The 21,073-nt window shown below is 39.4% G+C and overlaps 2 protein-coding genes across 3 annotated transcripts; both read left to right on the top strand.

Annotated features, from left to right (window-relative positions):
- Positions 1-56: 56 nt before the first annotated feature.
- On the top strand, positions 57-10,458 carry si:dkey-68o6.8 (uncharacterized). Of its 2 annotated transcripts, XM_056266659.1 has the most exons (7): positions 57-83; positions 1,525-1,690; positions 1,995-2,430; positions 7,054-7,113; positions 7,231-7,332; positions 10,063-10,199; positions 10,365-10,458. In XM_056266659.1, exons 3-7 carry the CDS (start codon positions 2,238-2,240, stop codon positions 10,416-10,418), a joined length of 546 nt encoding a protein of 181 aa, XP_056122634.1. In that variant the 5' UTR covers positions 57-83; positions 1,525-1,690; positions 1,995-2,237; the 3' UTR covers positions 10,419-10,458. The 2 variants fall into 2 exon arrangements, with proteins under 2 accessions (XP_056122634.1, XP_056122635.1); XM_056266660.1 differs by lacking the exon at positions 7,054-7,113 and having other exon boundaries at positions 65-83.
- A 3,036-nt stretch (positions 10,459-13,494) lies between these two features.
- On the top strand, positions 13,495-19,360 carry LOC130101071 (nuclear body protein SP140-like protein). The gene is made up of 11 exons (XM_056266610.1): positions 13,495-13,859; positions 13,977-14,063; positions 14,216-14,349; positions 14,595-14,703; positions 15,245-15,378; positions 15,458-15,723; positions 15,804-15,903; positions 17,282-17,341; positions 17,463-17,606; positions 17,711-17,826; positions 19,090-19,360. Exons 1-10 carry the CDS (start codon positions 13,766-13,768, stop codon positions 17,789-17,791), a joined length of 1,209 nt encoding a protein of 402 aa, XP_056122585.1. The 5' UTR covers positions 13,495-13,765; the 3' UTR covers positions 17,792-17,826; positions 19,090-19,360.
- Positions 19,361-21,073: the final 1,713 nt, after the last annotated feature.

Genomic DNA, 21,073 nt, shown 5'->3' with positions numbered 1-21,073 from the left:
GAAAAGGAAAGGAGACTATTTGTGTGTAAGCTACATACTCGACTGCATAAAAGAGAGAGGGAACTCGACAAACAGACAGCAAGGTGAGTAAGTTACATTAATTATTAGTAATTCCAAATTCAATGTTGTTTTTATGATGTGTTGTTTTCTTTCATTTTTTTATCACTCAAATTCCACAATAACAGTCCAGGGGTGCGTTTCCCGAAAGCATCGTTAGCCAACTATGGTCGCAAGTTCCGTCGTTATCATCAATATCATTCAACGAGTCGATGTTTCCCGAAACCATCGTTCCAACGAACATTCGCAAACAGCATCGCAAAGTTGTGTGGTTGGAACTGCAGCTCTCGAGCTGTGGTTAGACGCATAGATTGATGAAATGTCGACTTAATAAATCCTTATCTTGAGCAAAATAATCAAGCTGACATTCAGTACAACCTGTGTCTTTTATTTAGAATAGGCTACATACAAATGTAATTTACGTCTTTGAATTTGTCAAGAGATTTAAAGCACCGTTTTTGAAGGCATGTACGAACGAACTATGTATGTAAGAACGAGATTGAATCTGGAAATAACTGAGAAAAAATTGCATGTCTGTAATTTATATCAAAACATCTAGCATTAATTCGATCTTAAACAGTTACGACCACTTTGTGGCAATATGGTTTCGGGAAACAGTCGTGACTAGCTGATTTCTTCAACGATGCATCGTAGGCTACTATCAATGGTAGTGAAGCATCGAGTTACGTCGTTGCACGAGAAACGCACCCTAGGTAGACACTTTCAGTTTTGTTTCTGTGTCAGAGTGAGTGGTAGGCCTACTGCACCATAAAGTAGTAGGCTCGTTCTGTACAATTGTGTAATGGTTACAAAAACAAATTCATTATATATATATATATATATATATATATATATATATATATATATATATATATATATATATATATATATATATATATATATAAACATTTTATTTAACTAGACTGTCTCTGTCTCTGTCCACTTGTAAAAATATGTACAAAAAATAGCTTAAAGTATCTTGTAATTGTTCAGAACTGATTTTAAATGATTTTGGCATTTGAATCTCAAATTATCCAGTTCGTTCAACAGCTGACACGAGCACACTGAAATTGTATGTGGTCAAAGCCCCTCTCAGACAGAATACCAAGCAATGCCTAGTGTAAACATTACAACACATAACAAGAGCAGCCGTTTATTGCCTATTGTATTGACAGGAGTTTTGATAGCACAATATGTTGTCTGTAAAACTAATATTTTTACTGAAAACTGATATTTTCTGATATATAGAAAACTGATTTTTTCTAAAAAAAAAAAAGTATAGGGTATTGTATGTATGTGAGCAGGTTGTAACTGCATTCCAATGAGTCACTGAAGGTTTGGGTGGATGTTTGTTAGACGTCCAATATAATATGATGACGACAAACATGATAAATGATTGTTTGAGCAGAATGTATTTATTGGTACACTTCACAGAGTCAATAATTCACAATCTATTCTCTTTTGCAGAATCAACTATATTTAAGAGGAAATCACTATGGACTATGGATTTTTCGAAGATGAAAAGTTATTGGAAGTTTTCCGTCAAAACAAGACAAAAATATCTACAATAGAAAAGCCATTGATATTTCTTCGCCATCTCAAAGACAATAGACTCATTACAAATGAGCTTTATGTAAGATGATTGTAATTTTTTAAGTGTAAAAGACTAAGAATTCTATAGTAAAAACCTGTTAATTGGTTAATTGGTTAACAGTAAGTTTCTAATTCAGCAGAAAAGCGATTTGCCGTTTTTAAAATTGTATGATTTATGGGTTGTTTTGTAGATGTTTACATTTTACAAAATACTTCTGGCAACCACAACTGTCATTTATTTCACCATAAAAAATGATTTTAGTGTTGATCTTAACCTTCAGACCAATAATATATCAATATAAAAAACAAAGATTTAACTTTTTTTTCTCTCTTTTTTTTTGAAGCAAAAGCTTCAGAAAGGTGATTATGATAATGGTGTGTATGATGCATTGGAGTATATTCAAACCCATGGAACAAAGAAAGTTAGACATTTCTGGAAATGTGTGGACCAGGAGCACATTTTACAGTGTTACCCCCAACTCTCTGAAATCATTGCAACTCTGAAGAAGTGTGAGAAATCATCTGTTTAGCTATCTGTCAGTCTGTCTGTGACTTATCACATTGAGGTCTGCACTGCAGCATTGCTGATGTATTTCCTAATTCTAGTTTTTATCTCCTCAGCTCTTAGAGAACCAAACAACAAAATAAGGGAGAGATATGAGGATCGAGGCACAGGAAAAGAAAGAGAGGGGATAGAGAAGAGCTCTGTGAGTAACCAAGCTGGCCCGTCGTCACAAATCACTGACAGACAGAAGAAGAAAGCCAAACACATGGAGAGAGGTGAGTTCTCTGACAAAATCAGATACAATCTTAAAAATAAAGATTCTTATTGGCATGAAGAACCTTCAACATCTATGGAACATTTTCATTGCACAAAATGTTCTTTATACTAGAAAAAAGGTTCTTTAGAATGAGTTCTTAAAAAAAACTTAATGTGTTCAGTCACTGTTCAGTGAAAGGTTCTTTGAGGAACGTCTCGGTTACATATGGTAACCCTCGTTCCCTGATGGAGGGAACGGAGACGTACATGACGTAACCGACGAATAGGAATCTCGCTAGAGAGGCCAATCTGCTTTGAATGAAACTAAACGAGCCAATGCACATTGGCGTGCAATCATTTGCAGCATATGCATCATTTGCACGCAGCGTGTGTATATAATGAGCAGCAGGTGTGATTGCACTTCAGTTTTTCGCTGAGGAGCTGAGCAATGACCCGGCCGCGCAGCGGAGCTGTGGTGACAGGACCTACTTCTCCGTTCCCTTACTATGTAACCGAGACGTTCCCTATCAGTCGGTCACTATGACATACGTCATGACCGACGAATAGAAATCCCTACCAAAGCGCCACAGCTACTGCCCCCTTTCAGTGCCCTGTGCAAGCCTCTTGCCCCTTCTTGCCTGGCAGGACGATAGGAGAGGGCTTACACAGAGAGTGTCCCTCACTGTTGTTCCGGGATTACCCCTAACAGTGAGACTGTTGGATAACCCTGGGAACGCGTGCCCCTGCCGTTTATACAAATGCAGAAGTATATTATTCATATATTAAATACACAAATAATTAATATAACTTTTTAAATTAAATACAATAATAATAACTTGTATCCAAATCCTATTAAATTTGCATACGGTAGCAGAAGTTGCAGTAAATTTGTATTGATGAACAGACAATATTATATAATATATCCATACTTTCTGTTAGATAGCTACTTTTTCAAAAGGGTACCTTTAGTTTAACTACGTGAATGATCCGAATCTTATAAAACAGTTTAGAATAGCTTAATTAGTCCAGTGTTATTTTACTATTATTTATTTATATATAGGCTATTATACATTTTAGTAATATTTTATTTACGTTGCTATTTATATTTATGTTTTTTTATTTGAGAATGTTTCTGGATGTCATGACGTTTTGTCACTAACTTCTGTAAATTCTATCTTAATAGAAAACACATACATTACACACTAAATTTAATTTGGGACTCATATTGTTCACTTTGCTTGACACAAAATTCAAGAAATTAGCCAGATTGTGCCACACAACATTGCAAAAATTTGAAGAAAAACACCATCTATTTTATGTTTCAGACAGCAAGAAAACTCAACATCAAATATCTTCATAATAGATATTATGAGAAATTATCCCAAAGAGACGGTTACACACCATGTCCGGGGTGAAAATTTTTCATACACCAAAATTATTTTTATGAATATGGTCCATTTCGAAGTGTTTAAATCCAAACAAAACAATATTCGTAGATTCTCCTCTCCTGTATTGTTTTGTGCTTGCACAGTGTCATGCAGCACGTAGACTCTGAGGCATCGGCGCAGCTGGTTCCGTGGCTTGCAGTTTGTATATTAGCTAATGTCGCAATCATTTTTTATAGATTTTTTTAAAGTTTATTTGCAATTCTTATAAAATAATTATCGAGTCATGCGGTACGACACTGATTTAATTTAGAGTATTCGTTCTCAAGTCAAAGTCAAGTAATTTTCTTCATTTATTAGAAATCTTTAAATTCGCGTGCAGTCACATAACTCAAGACCTCCACCTCTGATATTTACAGCTTTTAAAGTGTGGAACGTAAGATAAACATCATAAGATTTGCTTCGGCATCTGGCTTGCAATATCACTTGCGTATAGGCCGAAATAAATCACAACACAGGAAAACTCTGATTGTGTTGTTATGTATTATATTAATTCAGCCACAGTGCATTGTAATGACATCGAACCTGGTCTGTCCTAACACTGGAAGACGGTACCAAAATCTAGTGCTGCAACAACTCGCTAATTTTTAAAAAATGAATATAAATTAGCTCAACTTACCAACTTAGCTTTTTTTTTAGTTGGAAAGCTCGCTATTCTTAGTCCGGGTTAAAAGCATCGCAGAACCGTTAATTATTCAAATGTAAGCCGAAAGATAATTTGAATTTTTGAGTGACAGACAAGTAGAAGGGTGGGGGCACATTGGGGGGCCAATCAGTTTTCAGGAGGGGCCAGTGCCCCCATAGCCCCTCCCCTGTCTACACCATTGGTCCTGAGGCTTTGAGTTCTGTCCACGTACAGTCGCAGAGTGCGGACGGGACAGAGCGAAGCCAGGGCTGGGTCTTCCTCCTCCAGGGATAGCACTTGCAGGTTCACAACCTGGTCCCTGAAGGGAGTGGTTGGAACCTTGGGCACATAGCCAGGCCAGGGTCTCAGTACTACATGGTTGTCACCCGGCCCGAACTCCAGGCACGATTTGTCGACCGAAAATGCTTGCCGGTCCCCTACCCTCTTGATGGAGGCCAGTGCAACCAGCAGCAAAGTCTCCATGGACAGAAGCTTTAAGTCTGCTGATTGCAAAGGCTCAAAGGCAATATCCTGGAGTGCTCAATGCACCAGGGAAAGGTCCCAAGAGGGTATGGAGGAGGATTTAACCGTCTCGCCCCCCTAAGGAATCTGACAACCAGGTCGTGCTTTCGTTAGGCTGAAATAGCATCAGCATGTACTTTGAGGGTGGAGGGAGACAGCCCTAGCTCCAACCCTTGCAGCAAGAAGGAGAGGACGGACCCTATCGAACACGCTTACCTTTGGCTTTGCCCCCCCCCTCTTGGCCCTTCCTGCGACTGGTTCCTTGGCACTGCTTGGGTGGAGGCTGCTGCTGCGGCGCCGGAGCGAGGGCAGTCGCAGAAGGATGCCCTCGGCGATGAATAGACTAAGGAGCAGGATGTGTCTGATCGCCTCAGTCTGCTTCTGTACAGCCGAGGACTGCTGGGCAAAGTTCTCGACCACGTCGCCGAAGAGGCCGGTCTGGGACATGGGGGAGTTAAGAAACCTGACCATGTCGGTCTCTCTCATGTTGGTCAGGCACAGCCAGAGATGGCGTTTCTGGACCACCATAGTGAACATCACATGACCCACGACTGTGCGGTCACCTTTGTCGCACTAAGCGCGAGGTCCGTCGCGGCACAAAGTTTCTGGAGAACTTGGGGATCATGACCACCCTCATGCAGGTCCCTCAGTGCACTGGCCTGATGGACGTACAACAACGCCATAGCGTGTAAGGCAGAGCCACCTTCCCCACAGGCTTGTAAGCCTTGCCGATTAGGTCCGACGAGTGCCCGGGAAGGGAGACACGGCTCTCCCCGCCAGGTCGAGTTAGGGCACAGTTGCATGGTAACGGCCCGTTCCATTGGGGAGATGAGCATGGAACCCTTAGCTGCCCCGCCATCAAGGGTGGTGAGGGAGGAGGAGCAACTGGATCATTTTCGGGCAGTAAAAGGTGCAGTCCACGATCCAGAAAGCTCCTCATGCACCTTCGGGAAGAAAGGAACCGGGGTGAGTGGCTGAGAACCAGTACGAGCTACCCCGATAAACCATTCACCCAGCCTCGATCCTGTTGGCGGCCCAGGAAAGCATGGCCATTATCTCCGTGTCCGACTCGGGCAACACTGTCACTCCCAAAGGGGGCAGCACAGCCGAATCGGCATCCCTGGAGAAGTCTGACCCACCCTCCGATGCAGAGATCGACATCTGGTCATCAGGGGGAGCACCAAAGGATACGGCTGGTACACCGTGATGGTCTGAGATGGTCATCTTCCCACAATGGGTGGATGACTCATCCACGAACGCTGCTTCAGCATGTTTAATGCCCAGACACGCGATGCAGCGCTCGTGACCATCCCGCGATCCCAGGTAACGACCGCATCCAGAAATGCACAGGTAAAGTGACATCTTTAAAAAGACACGCTCCACCCGTGTAAGCTCTTTCAGAGGACTGCTCTCCTTGGTGCTGGAGCACACAGGGGAACGGTTGCAGTGGACACAGACGTGCGCTGTCTCTCTCACGTCGGTCTTACCAACCATAAGAACAGCTTTTCAGCACTCATGGCGCACTGTACCAGCTGTGAAAACTGCCTTTTTGTTTTGCTCAAATGAAGGAAAACAAAAAGAGATAGAGAGAGAGAGAGAGAGAGAAAGAAAGTCGACCCGCTGCCGCGCTGTGTCGCCCCCACCAGACACGAGAGGTCATCCTGAAGAGCTTGCTCGTTGAATTCCAACTCAATCGATTTAAACTGCATTGAAAGCTCGGCTCCAAAGCGAAAAGCTGAAGTGCAATCGCACCTACTGCTAATTATATACCTTATATATACATTATATATATGTGTGGCAGAGCAGCTGCTGCAAATGATTTCACACCAATGTGCATTGGTTTGTTTAGTTTCACTCGAAGTAGATTGGCCTCTCTAGCGAGATTCCTATTTGTTGGGTCATGACGTAAACCATTGTGACCGAATGATAGGGATCCAAAAATGATGGTCCTTTGGCATCACTGTTAACAATTAGCAATCTGTCTTTTTTTTAAAAAATTATTAGTTTGAGATCTGCAAACTTACTGTTTTGTATTTCTAAAAATTCTCCAGATCTTCAGAGTTCTCCAGACTCTACCACGGAATCAGAGCCATTTTCCCATCCATCCTTAAGTATGTAGAGCACTTTTTGTGTGTGAAGAATTACATTTGCTAAACACTTTAATGTCTTATTTTTTGTTTGTTTTGTTTTAATCACTTTAATTTGGCTTTTTACGTTCATCACCCAAGAGGAAGAAGTGAATCTCTGGGATAAGCCTAAACACAAGAGATGGCTTCCTGTCACATGTGGTAACAAAAAGGCTTCAATTGACAGAGTCGCACTATTTAACAGTAAGTTACCCTCACTGTTTAAATGTTTCAAAGCAGCAGCAGCATCACCTTCTGAATCACGGCACTCTCTGAACATTATAACAATACAGAGTTTTATTGTTTTATTATATAATTTATACTCTTTTGTGCTGATCTCCACATGAGTGTTTCAAAATGAAAATTGTGCTTTATGAATAGTAACTTAAATTTTCTGAAAATGTAGAACCTGAAAAAGTAGTTCTTAAAAAAAATTGATGAATATTAGAAACAAAATATGTATATGTGTGCCTTAGAATGAATTAATATTTGTTTAGGAATACTTTAAAATAAAAATAGAATATTTTTTAATGACCCTACGAGTTTGAACACTCAAAATATGAGAAAAATATTTTATATACTGTATGTAATGCGTACTCAAGATGATGACAGACTGACAGAAGGCTGGATTAAAAAGTTTCAACTTGGATTAATAAACAAAAGACAGACTGGTGTAACAGTGTGTCAAATGCAAACACAAGCATTAACACAATTAACAACCGACAACTGAAGGAAAATAGCAACTTAAATACTGGCTAGATGAGGGAACAAATTAACAACAACTGTGACGATTAAATGATTGTCCATGACAAAAAAAAAATGAGAAGCTGGAAACAAAGGAACACAGGAACCACAGAATGCAAACTAAAAGCGTCTAGGGCGGACTTCACTTCCCAACAAGTCAACGAATAGTCTAAGCGCTGTCTTGAAACAGCGATGATGACGAACAAACAGATAGATCACAGTCCATACAGTTCTTAGTAGTTCTCTGAGAGTAGCAGGACATGTGCCTGCTGACAGCTTTTCCTGCAGAAGCTCCAGCGCTGAAACAATCTGGCAGTGGACTGGGTCTGCATGATGTATAGTACACAACCGTTTCAAAGATGCGCCACTTAAGGGCACACATTCTTCTAGTGGAGGGAGCCCTAGCACTCAGAAGGCTCTTTATTACATCCGTTGAAAGTCCAGCATCTCTTAGCCGGTCCCCCTCAGGGACCAAACATGAAGATTCCATAACTCAGCCCGGGGATGGAATATCGTCCCCTGCACCTGAGACAAGAGATCACTCCTGTTCGGTATCGCCAAAGGCAAGCCGTCGAGGAGAGATTTTCTGAGAACCAGACACTGGTCGGCCAACGAGGCGCTGTCAATAGGCATGGCCCTTGTTGACGGACCTTCACTAGGACTCCCGAGAGCAGAGAGATAGATGGAAACTCATATAGACGCTTCCTGGCCCATGCATGGGCCATGGTGTCCAGACCCAGGGGGGCTGGAGGAGTCAGCGAGAAGTACAGGGGACATTGCGCTGTTTCTTATGAAATGAAGAGGTCCACCTCTGCTTCATAAAATCTTTCCCAGATCTGACTGACTACATCGGGATAGAGCTTCCAATTCCTGTGTGTGATCTCCTGTCTGGACAATAGATCTGCTTCCACGTTCATGCTTCTGTGAATGTAAATTATCCTGAGGGACAGGAACTTGTTCTAAGCCCAAAGCAAAACCTGCTGCGCTAGTTTGTTCAGGGCAGTCCGCCCTGGCGATTTATATAAGCGACTACTGCAGTGTTCTCCACCCGCATCATGGTAGCCTCTTAACTGCCGGAGGAATATTTCAGGGCCAGAAATACAGCCATCAATTTGAGGCAATTGATTTGCCATTTGAGATGCCAGCCCTTCAGGAAATCGTCTCTTGTTAGTATCCTGCGACGACAACACCCACCTACAGTTATTATATTTCTACAGACAGGGTCTGAGCCACGTAGAAAATGTATGAAACCCACAGCACGTAACCCTTACCATAAGCATGGATTTTAGAAAGGGCACAAAGCACTCACCTTATTTGCCTCTGGGGATTAGCCCTGGGATGAAATCTGCTGGCTCTGAGCCACAGCTGAAACGGTCTCATGAGCAGAAGGCTCAAAGGTATCACCGTGGACACAGCTGCCATAAGACCTAGAACACTTTGAAGTAATGGAAAGTAATTTCCTGACCTAGCCTAATATTGTTCAGAGTGTTTTTAATGAACTCGACATGTGTGGGAGGCAGTTGTGCTCGCATGGTGGCCGAGTCCCATACAACCCCTAAATACATACAGTGGAGAAAATAATTATTTGGTAAGTTTGCCCACTTACAAAGAAATGAAGGGGTCAATCATTTTATGGTAGGTTTATTTTAACGGATAGAGATAGAATATCAGATAGATATAGATTCTTTATTGACAAGAGAACCTACATCCTCAGCCCGCTCTGAATAAGCGCCAGCAGTGGACGGGAGGACGACGCGATCTTAAGAGAGAACGAGAGAAAGGGAAGGACCCGTCTCCCGCTAGAGAAAGAGAAAGAGAGTGAGAAAGGCTTTCCTGCCTGACAAAGCTCCTTGCAAAAGTGATAGTTTGAGAAGAGGTTTTAATAGCACACAATGTGGTTCTGAAGACAAAAGAACTTGATGAGCACACCTGTCACGCGTCTATTTATAGCCTTTGACATGCGCATTCCGATGATGTCATCATCAGAGGTTATTTAAGCCAAATTCTTTGCCGTGTTTGCCACACGTGTTCACAACCGGTCAAACGAAGACGTTTTCCCCATAGCGCTGTTCGCGCAGCATTGAGTGTAGCTTTTGAAAGGGTCCGGGAACTGATTTACTTTCCATTTACACTTAAACACACCTACCACATACATACAAATACTGTATTAAAATTCTCCTCTATTCTCAGGAAAAAGGGATTGCATTAAACATAATGGCGAAATGATCTCCCCTTATACATTTGAGCAAAGGGGTAACAAAGAAGCACACAAGAGCTGGAAAACAAGTATATTATGCCAAGGCAAAACCCTCAAGAGTCTTATGGAGGTGAGAACAAAAAGAGATCCACTTGCACATTAGCTAATGTGTCTCACTCTCAGTACTTGAAAACATTTAGCCAAAATATAAAAACAGTATCTTTTCAGTTTTGTGACTTAAATTATATTCTTTAAAAAAAAAAGCTTTTCTAACCTTGTTTATTTTTCTTTTCAGATGGAAATTTTGAAGATACCTAAAGTTGAGGGAAAATTTACCCTTCATAAATGATATGTCCTATGCATCATTTATTCAGCATTTTAAATTACTCATAAATCGACTAATTTTGTTCCACTTTTAATAAAGTCTGTCAATGAATGGATTGTTTTAGTGTGAAATAAAGCTATTAAGTTACATTGTTACCTTCAGAAGAGGGCAGCACTGTTTCATAAGAAACTAGACATTGAAGGCTAATTATAAATAAAGGATCAAATGTTTTCAGACTACACACAGCATTTGTTCTTTACATTAGGTGGCCCATATAGAAAATGGACATTTGTTTTTGGCTGTTTATCATTGAACTGATAAATAGAAAGTGGGCAATAGAGGAGGCCCTAAAGTACTATCGAATAATCATCTAGCCACCGTCTATGAAAGACTTAACATAATACAATTCCTGTTTACCCATTCACACTAAATAAATCACATCTAAATAAAAATAATAAAAATTATTATTACCTCAAAATATTAGTGAACTGTCCAATTTGCTTGATCTTTGAGCCAATTAATAATAGCAAATTCTATGTTCATGTAACATTAATTATTTGTTTTTTTATTCAACCTTATCAAGATTTGTCAAACATAGCATGTCCACCATGACACATAAAATTAAAAAATTGTTCATATTTTTGTACTATTTATAGGCAAGTCATGGTAACACTTTACAAAAGGTTTAATTTGTTATGCATCTACCAACATGAACTAACAAATAAGCATTTTTTACCACATTTCAAATAAAAAAAATGGAAAGATTGTAACCCTCTGGTGTACATAGACATTTGCATTTTAAACACAATAATAATATTCAACCAAAACAAATACAGTTTAATATTATCATGTGACATCCCCTTAATAAAATTAAAATCTATCTGCCATGTGCTTCACATTTTTGGCAACAAGGAAATGGAGAGGCACATGCTGCACATGTAGATTGCATGGGGTCAAGGCTCCATTGTGAGTTCATTTTAGACTATAAATACATATAAATTCAATTAGAAAAAGAACATGCTTCCAGTACCTCACACTAGACCCTGCCCCACGCTTGGGGCGGCCCAGGAAGCAGTGAGGGTGATGGCAGAGATGAACAATTCAGAAGTCACAGATTGATGTGGAAGTCAGGCATTTGGGTACATTATCCTATGCCAGTCTGGAAAATGTGATCCATACACAACCAGAGGTCAGGAAAAATGCCACTGCCAATTGGCCTCACTATACACTGACAAGCAATTGCTCCAAAAATGATGACTAAACAGGTCAAAATCGAGTTACATGTGGAAAATCTGGGCTACACTGAAAAAGTCTTGTTGATTTTTCACTTGTGCTACAATCATTGCTTTGGAATTTCAAGAAAGAAACAATGTTTTAATGAACACTAAGACATGGTTTCACTACTTTCCAGGCAGTGAAATTGCATCTGAATTTGTGTCAAGTTTTTGACATTTTCACATGCGAATGACATTCCAAATGAAATATAGCAATACAAGATGAAATGGAATGTTAATAATACCTTTTAATGCTTTTTTGAAACACTAAGACCTTTTCACTGCTTTTCAGGTAGTTAAAATGCATCAAATGTGTGTGAAGTTTCAGGCAATTTGCCAAAAATAGTGTAGGGGTGAACGGGGCACATCCTAACGCGGGGTTAGTTGTAACACACTTGTTTTAAATATTTCCACACATGCTAGCATGATTAAACTTAGTGTATTTACTAGTTGCCATATCAACATAGAGAAATAAATGCGCCAAAATTCAGAAATCTTTGAAAGATATCACTGAACATTTAACCATAGCAAAAGTACATATCTTACTTGTGTTCATTTTTCATCCCTGTTTTTTTTTATTAGACAAATTGATATTATTATTATAATTATATTATTTTAATCTCCAATCTGTTATTGAACTGTTGAGATAGTTCTTTAATGCTGATCTAACCAGGAGAAGACACTAGCAGGGTTTAAATCCCAGTTGCGCAGGCGGGGAATGTTGTAACACTGCGTTACAATGTGCTCCTGTTAGAAATATGCCATTCCATTCTATACTTTTATGAATTCTATTGAGAAGCCTTGAGAAAAAGGTGAATAAAGACTGGGAGTCAATGGTCAGAAATTATGATTTTTTATTAAAAGGTCAGATTTTGAAAGTGAACTTCCCGGATCAATAACTCAAATGATAAAACAATATAAAACACAAATGACACCTTTTTCCAGTCATAGTAATGAGCTACGACCCAATTTTCCTCAAAACAGGCTTTATAATAATAGGTCTCTATGAGCAGGCGGCTGATAGACAAGTCCCAAGGGACCGTCTGCAAAGTGCAAAACCCAAAACCCTTTTGCACATTTTATGTTATGCAAAATATTCAATAACTTCACTGTAACACACTGTACTGTCACCAAATTCAGTTCACACATCACTGCTCTCCTGCTGGTTATACTACAGCACTAAGTCTGATATAAATGCATAATTTTAATGATTATTTATTATGAAACTAAACCAATGGTTTTACGGTTATTCGATTTTTTTATATCAGGCTATCCATTTATATTAGGCTATGAAGCTTGTTTTGAGGAAAATTGGGTTGTAGCTCGATCTATGTTACTATGATTGGAAATAGGTGTCATTTGTGTTTCAACAACGTTTAGCTCATGAGTTATTGATCCGGGAAGTTTAAATCTGTGAATATATTGCCAACTTTGCAGGGAATGCAAAGTTTCTCAGGGGAACGTGAAGGTTTTGCGAGAGAACGCAAAAGATTTGAAAAATCCTTTTTTCTCCCATCCCACATTTTTTTCCACCACCATGTCCCTTTAGGCTGCATAGAATCTTGATGTTGTTTGTTCATGTTTGTCTGTGTGTGAAAGAGGACTACAGTAAAAGGGTTAATAATGTCAGCATGCTAATAAAATATATTTTTTAAGTATTTACAATACTGCTTTGAAAAACCATTTCCATTAAAAGGTTCTGGAAATTATTTGCATTATGTGGACGAGCCCAAAAAAATTATATCCTTTCTCATCTGTTGTTTTTATACTTATTTTTTGTCACTCAGTTGCAAGAGATCATAATTCTAGAGCATCCAGAAGTCATTCCAGCAATGGTTGAATAAACCGCCTTTAGTGCAGAAGTGTATCTTTAATGAAGGCGGACCGAAAAGCAGCTTTCAGTTTCGTTTATTTGAATGTGAGAGGGAGGCAATGCAACTCAACGTGGAGGAACCCGTCCACTTCCTGCTGTTCAAATAATGCAGATGATACAATCGCCTCCTTCATGAAATCATTCTTTAAGAGCATTCCAGTAAATGACTGGCTGAGTGAGAACAGCGTTAGAAATAAAGGACATCAAGGGATAAAAAGAGGAAGATGGAGAAACAAAACTGTAAGAAGAGACAGCTGAGGGGATCGTCCTCCCTCTGCACATCAGAGAAGAAACAAGCCAAGAGACAAAACTGCCCCAGTGAGTCTAAAGCATTTTTACTAATTTAATGACAAGACAGTATAATTAATCAGGCATGCTCTTTAAAATATTAAGAGGTGCACATTACGCTAACTGATTTGATTGTACTTGTTTCAGAATCGTCTGCAGAACAAAATGAATCTCAACTTCCTGTTACATGTGGTTATAAAGAGGGCTTCTTGCATTTGAAGAAATATAATAACAGTAGGTGCATAAACGTTTCTGTTAAAGAATTGAGTAATGTTTATGAGGAGCTAAGTTGTTGAATGTCTCCAGATTGTAATTCTGGATCATCTAACATCCAGGTGCTCACAAGTCATTCCAATAGTGGTTGAATAAACTCTTTCTGTCCTTAGAACAGGAGTGCATCTTCAGTGAAGGCCAGTGGTTCAAGCCCACTGAGTTCGAGAGGTTTGCAGGGAAGGAAAGAAACAAAAAGTGGAAAACCAGCATCCTTAGCAATGGGATTCCACTCCAGAAACTCATAGAGGTGCATAAGATCGGTTTTAATAATTAATCAATACTAACAGTTCCAACTAATGCACTTGAGAGCACTTATAGTTAGCTATTTTTTTTTTATCATGGCCTTGGTGATTAGTGAGTTGGAATTCATTTGAGAAATTCCAGTTAAATAACAGTTCCCTGATATAAAGATGGACACAGTGAAGAAAACATAATGACATATTTAAATACATGTATGACATATTATAACTTTGTGCTGCTTTCTATTCATAGAAGGCCTTTCTTTCATCTAAAAACTTTGCGAAAAGCAAGGTTCAGGATGCAAAGGTTTGGCTGCTATTGGATGGTTTCAGATTTGATGGAGGAGTTAACTTTCTAGACTGAAGCTTTCAAATGTGACTTACTGTAAGTTAAGAGTGACCTAGATGTTCATCAACATTTCTCATTTTATGTTCTGCAGAAGAAAAAAAGCCCTGTGGGTTTGGAACAACAGGGTGAGAAATGTTTTATTTAATAGAAAATAACAGTTATTCAGAAAGATATAGAAAATATTCTAAATGTTTGTGTATTTGTTGTATTTTGTATTTGTAGAAGATGATGATGATGGTGATGATGATGATGATGATGATGATGATGATGATGATGGGATTGACATGAGCGTGTTTAAAGGTCCAACCCTACCTGTTACATGCGGTTCTGGCGTTGGCATTCTACACAAATGTCGCTTTGACAAAGGTGTGTGAGTGGGAATGAATTACTATGAATATTAATATGTTGTCAGTGTTTTACATTTCTAGCTAGAAAATCTGAAGTGTTTCTTAAAACAAGTTATCAGGTTTTCTCTTGCATATTGACAATGAATGTAAATATAGCTTGACTGTAGTGGTACAGGACTTTAGCCCACAGATGTGTCTTTATCCCAGGGCATTGTGGGAGATGCATAAGGACAGAAGACGTCTGGCTGAGCCCTGGGGATTTCACCATATTCAACAAACCAGATGGAAAATGGAGGAAAGACATTGTGGCCCATGGGATTCCTCTAGGAAAACTTATAATGGTAAAACAAATTATCATTGTGTCAGAAAAATTCACATTTAAAACACTTATACAACACTGTGTTCTCACATTCTTTCCAGAAAAGAGTTTTGGAACCGCATATGATAAACTGTGATCAAGTAAGACATCATCATCATCTCACAATCACCATGTCAGAATATCAGCATGACCACCAAACTTTTCAGAATTCTTTAAATGTTTTATTTCTTTATGAACTCTTGTCCCAGCAGAATGATGACGTGTGTTTCGTGTGTGACTCTGAGGGAGATCTGGTGTGTTGTGACAAATGCCCACGAGCTTTTCATTCACACTGTCACCTACCAGCTGTAGATGGAGACTCACCTGGGTGAGAGAGAGAGAAAACCTTTACCTGGTCAAGACAAACTAAAAAGTTGATGTGTAATATTGTGTTTGCATGTACAGAAGCCAGTGGAGCTGCACATTCTGTGTGAGAAAGAATATGGAGGATTCCAGTCGAAAGACCCAACAGGACGTTTTGAGCAGTCCAGTCTCTCAGTACACACAGGTAAAAAAGATGTCCTTCCTGTCTCCCTGTAAGCCTGTCTTAGGCATCTTACATTACGGACATTGCAGTTTATTGCTCTGTTCACATCTGCAGTCCTCATGCCTCCTGCAGCAGGAATATGGCATGTTCACACAGGTGATCAGGGAGCCTTCAGCATCTTTCTCCTGAGTGTTTTTCAGAGTTCATAGAAAGGTCTCTTTAGTGTCCTTAAAGGTACACTATGCAACTTTTGGCCTCTATAGCAGTTAAAAAACAAAACTGCATGCATTTTGTGGAAGAACATGTTTTTGGTTGTGCTTTGCATGAGTGTCCAGATGAATATGGTTCTTTCTCATAAATAAAGAGAGAGAGAGAGAGATTACCCCCTATATTATATATATTATTACCCTATATTGAATATATTATAGTGCTCATAATATATTCACTACTATGCATGTGAGATATATGATTTATGTGGAAAGGATCTCAAGCTATTAGCTGAAGACGTTAATGTAGCTTTACCCAATAATAAACACGGTACTTCCTTGAAAATAAATTCCAGCACAGCTACAACAACCATCATGAATTGACCCTTCACAATAGATAATGCTTTACAATGAACTCTGTTGGAGAGCTACATATGGCAGTTTATCTGTTAAATAAAATACCTTACTCACCTGGCTGTTGAGTGATACAAACACCATTTCAGAGTCTCTTTTACAATATTTCCAATCCATCAGTTCTCGCCATCTCCGAAAAGCCAAACAAATGTTGATTCTCATTTCGTTACACGCTCTGTCACACTTCTCCATTTACGGATATGACGAATTACATTGTACGCAATATTCTCTTTTTGCCAGCAGACTCTCCTCTGTTCTACGCTTTTATTTTTTTAAATGTGTGATTCCTGGAGGTTCAACATTTAGCTGCTCCATGTCAACCTTTCTAGTTCGTTGTGACTAACCCGTTATGCCGTCCCACACCGTAGTGTGATGGACTGTTCCACAGGTGCAATAACTGTTTATGGTTCATGAACAAGCATGAAAAACATTGTTTAAAACCTCCAGTAAAGATCTGTAAAGCTTTTTTTGGATTTTACAAAATTATCTTTAAAATACAGCATCCTGAGAAAGGGTCATTTCTCCTTTTTTGCTTTTTTGGGGGGGGGGGGGGGGGGTGAGTAGGATATTTTTAGCCAGATGGCATTTACACCTTCATCCAGTTTTACTCCTGTGTGATCGTTTAGAGGAGATTAGAGTGATCTAATTTGAGTGGGTCTTCAGTGCATTTACACCTGGCTTTCAATGTTGTCAAGTGTGATCATGAAATGATCATGATACATGACAGATGATGCACATAGACTACACTGTTTTAACACCTAGTCTGTTTTTTTCCCCAGCACTGCCAGTGTTTGCTGTTACAACTGCTACATGACTGCATGACTGACTCCTGCACTAATGTAAATCTCTTCTTTAGCTTCTTCATCTGTCTCTATTTGTCATTAAATGATTTATCTGTCATTATTTAAAGGTCTTATATGTGATGTTCATACATGTGACGTCTGCACTGCTGGTGTTCAGGTTCCAGGATACAGTAAGAATATTTGTGGTCCCATGATGCTGGGCAGAGTGAAGCTGAAGCTGGAAAATAACGATTATCAAACAGTGCAAGAATTTGTCTCAGATATTAGACAAATTTTCAACAACTTTTGCACCTCCAGCGCAGTGAGTTTTTTCAACTTTTTCCAATGTTGAAAGAGTCTTAACTTTTTTTTGCAATGTTGTCTTATATATTCTCTCTCTCTCTCTCTCTCTCTCTCTCTCTGTAGGATAATGACTCCAGTAGAATGACCTCTAGACTGAAGGAAGTATTCAATAAGGAGTTTGAAACAGTCTTTAAGCTCTTATAACATCATGCTGTGGGTTGAATTTGTTTCTACACCCAGGGACGGACTGGGGCTAAAAAACAGCCCTGGACTTTCTCCCAAATAGGCCCATCATCCAGCCATTCGCCCCTAGCCACTAGGATGTCCTGATACTATGCCACAATACTGTAACCTATATCAGACAAGGTATTCACAGCAAGTAATATCTCAAAAACAATGATGACAATTGGGGTTTTGTTTATTAACCTCAGTCTTCAAATAAAAAACAACAAAATGTACAATGCCATTACATCTGCATTGAAAATAAAATACAAATAATGAAATGTCACTGGCTACAGAAACCCTAATTACACAAACTTGTAATTATAAAACATATAGTTACTATATACCAGGGGTCTCCAACCTTTTTGTGTGCGAGGGCTAAAGGGATAAAATAATCTAGAAGGGCTATACTAAAAAATATTTATTATACATATAACATGGTGGTGTTTTTTTTACCTTACCTTTACCTTTACTTTTAACTTTAACTTTTTTACTTTTCACCATCATATGCGAAATAATAAAATATCTTGATATTCTGGTTCAACAATTCCTGAAAAAATTGTAATATATATATATTATTCTCTAAAAACCTATTGTAGCATAAACATTTAGTATAAATATTTAATGCAAAATAAATAAATAAACTGCCATAACTTCTAAACAAAAACATTACTGCATTACATTTAATAGCCTACACTTATAGGCCTACATGACTATTAATATAACAGCATTTTTAATATGAATACAGGCACATTTCTGCCAAAAAATTTGTTTTACTAAGTTACAGTTAATTCATAAGTTGTGGAGTGAAATGTCTTCTAACTGGTTTGTTCTTGGAACAATGTTTCACCTGTTTTTTTGCGTCAAGATGTTGAGAATATCAGCGCTGTTTAATCTGGCTTTTAACTAGCTTAAATCACAGCCATCTGTGGGTTTATAATAGAGATAGAGAATTCTGCACTGAATTGAAATGCTTCTCAGTGGATCGCGCAACTATGTGTAATAATGTTCGCGTGATCGAGATCAGTCCGCACAGCTGCTTCGGCCGCGATCGCAGTTTTTTTGGGCCGAGCTGATAATGCTCCGCGCTGGCATCCAACTTAAAGGTGCATTGCTGCCACCTACAGTACTGGAGTGTGAAACAGATTAGTGGGGGGAAAAAACAGGTTATGACTGCGTGTGTGGCGGGTGGTGGGCCGGCCCGCCGCCGTCCTGGAGTACCGGCCGTTCTGTGATACTCCAGATCACACAGATGGCCAGTCCGCCCCTGTCTACACCCACTGTAAACGTTTCTCTTTGTGAGCTTTGGTTCGAGGGGAATGAAATGCAACCATGCCAGTGTTTCCAGATTGAGTGGTTTTGAATTTGATTGTGCGGGAAAAATTGGTTTGGGCGGTGTAGTGATAAATTGTATACTGAAATTAACCACTAGGTGTCAGTAGTATAACACTTACCTGTAGAGTGTGGTGATTGGAAGCCAGTGTAATAGAAGTTTGGTTGCTGTTCCTGTTATGGACCTGAAAGGACAATAAAAACAAGTTTGTTACAAAACTGTTTCTTCACTGGATTACGAAACATTACATGGTACCATGAGAGAGGTTGATCACCAACTCTGATAGTCGTCATGGAAAGTGTTAAAGGGATAGTTCACTTTGAAATTAATTTTTGATATGTTTTAGCTTACCTCAAGGGCATCCAAGATGTAGGTGTCTTTGTTTCCACAGTATTTTCAATTTTGATATTTTTATGTCAAACCGTTCTTGTCTGTCAGTCATATAATGCAGGTCTGTGGTCACCACCTCAAAGAGCATGCACAGAGAAGTCCAAATTAAACATGATTTAATGACTCGTAAATGTAAGTACACATTGATGGCCTAAGACACGAAACGAGCGGTTTGTGTGAGAAAACGAACAGTATTTATATCATTTTTACCTCTTGTAAACACAGCCACGTCCAAGTGATCTGAGGTCGCGGGCGCTTCGGTCTTTTCCGGAAAACACCGGAAGTGATCTCTCGCATGTATACGTCACTCATTGTTTACACAGAACAGAGATGGTAGGTAAGACGGCTAATTAAAAGGGTACTAATTTGCGCTTATCCGGGATGTTTAAACCGTCGTAAAAGAAAACAATAATAAATAAATAAATAAATAAAAACAATTGAATGAGTGACGTACATGCGCGAGAGATCACTTCCGGCTTGCCGGAAAAGAGCGAAGCGCCCACGCCCTTAGAACACTTGGACGTGGCTGTGTTTACAAGAGGTAAAAACGATATAATACTTTTCGTTTTCTCACACAAACCGCTCGTTTCGTGTCTTAGGCCATCAATGTGTACTTACATTTACGAGTCATTAAATCATGTTTAATTTGGACTTCTCTGTGCATGCTCTTTGAGGTGGTGACCATAGACTTGCATTATATGACTGACAGATAAGAACGGTTTGACCTAAAAATATCAAAATTGAAAATACTGTGGACACAAAGACACCTACATATTGGATGCCCTTGAGGTAAGCTAAAACATATCAAAAATTAACTTCAAAGTGAACTATCCCTTTAAGCCGCCTGACGCTGTGAACTGGACTGGAAATATTGATCGCGAATGGTGTAGCCTACGTTTAAACAGAGATTTGCGCCTACTTGCAAGCAGTGGGCCTTGATGAAGCACGGATGCACATAAGATTGCATACGACGTGGTAATGGAGAAGTTTGATTCACACTGCACACCGAAAAAAACAAGACTTTTGTAAGGTATGCTTTTCGTTATTGTCTACAACTACAGGGAGAGACTTGACAGTTTCTTAATTGATTTAAAGTTGAAAGCAAGGACATGCCATTTCAGACTGTTGCATAATTCGATGATCCGAGACCAAATTGTGTTTGGCATCACTGATAAAAAAGTGAGGGAGAGGCTTGTAGCGATTCTTAGCTCAAATAAAGGGAATATAATTTTAATGACTGGTCATGATTATGTCCAGTAATCACATAGCCTACATAGCTTAAAATTAGCCGTAAAGGGAATAAGTTAATCACGGTCGCTATGGACAACTGAATACAACGAATTATAGTCCGTTCCCTTTCGAGGGAACTCTCGATGCGTCACTTGACGCTTTGGGAACGCCCCCAGCGTGCATGCGTCTGAGCATCAATGTCAACTAGTCCAATGGAAAGAATGAGCGTCACGGGCGGGTGACGTCATGACCAGGAAGGGATAAAGGCTCACCCGGTGAAACGCGGCATTAGCTTCTGTGTCTCAGCAAGC

The sequence above is a fragment of the Rhinichthys klamathensis genome, unplaced genomic scaffold, assembly GCF_029890125.1.
Source record: "Rhinichthys klamathensis goyatoka isolate OS25496 unplaced genomic scaffold, OSU_Roscu_1.1 h1tg000251l_1, whole genome shotgun sequence".
NCBI classification, from domain to species: domain Eukaryota; kingdom Metazoa; phylum Chordata; class Actinopteri; order Cypriniformes; family Leuciscidae; genus Rhinichthys; species Rhinichthys klamathensis.
This window is presented reverse-complemented; position numbering and strand designations above follow the sequence as displayed.

Excerpts from the sequence above, each read along its gene's own strand:
- si:dkey-68o6.8 (XM_056266659.1), top strand. The coding sequence starts at position 2,238 with ATGTATTTCCTAATTCTAGTTTTTATCTCCTCAGCTCTTAGAGAACCA. Across the intron at positions 7,114-7,230 it reads ATTTTCCCATCCATCCTTAA|AGGAAGAAGTGAATCTCTGG; the intron begins GTATGTAGAGCA and ends TCATCACCCAAG. Across the intron at positions 10,200-10,364 it reads CCCTCAAGAGTCTTATGGAG|ATGGAAATTTTGAAGATACC; the intron begins GTGAGAACAAAA and ends TTTTCTTTTCAG.
- LOC130101071 (XM_056266610.1), top strand. The coding sequence starts at position 13,766 with ATGGAGAAACAAAACTGTAAGAAGAGACAGCTGAGGGGATCGTCCTCC. Across the intron at positions 14,064-14,215 it reads TTTGAAGAAATATAATAACA|AACAGGAGTGCATCTTCAGT; the intron begins GTAGGTGCATAA and ends TTCTGTCCTTAG. Across the intron at positions 15,724-15,803 it reads GTAGATGGAGACTCACCTGG|CCAGTGGAGCTGCACATTCT; the intron begins GTGAGAGAGAGA and ends CATGTACAGAAG.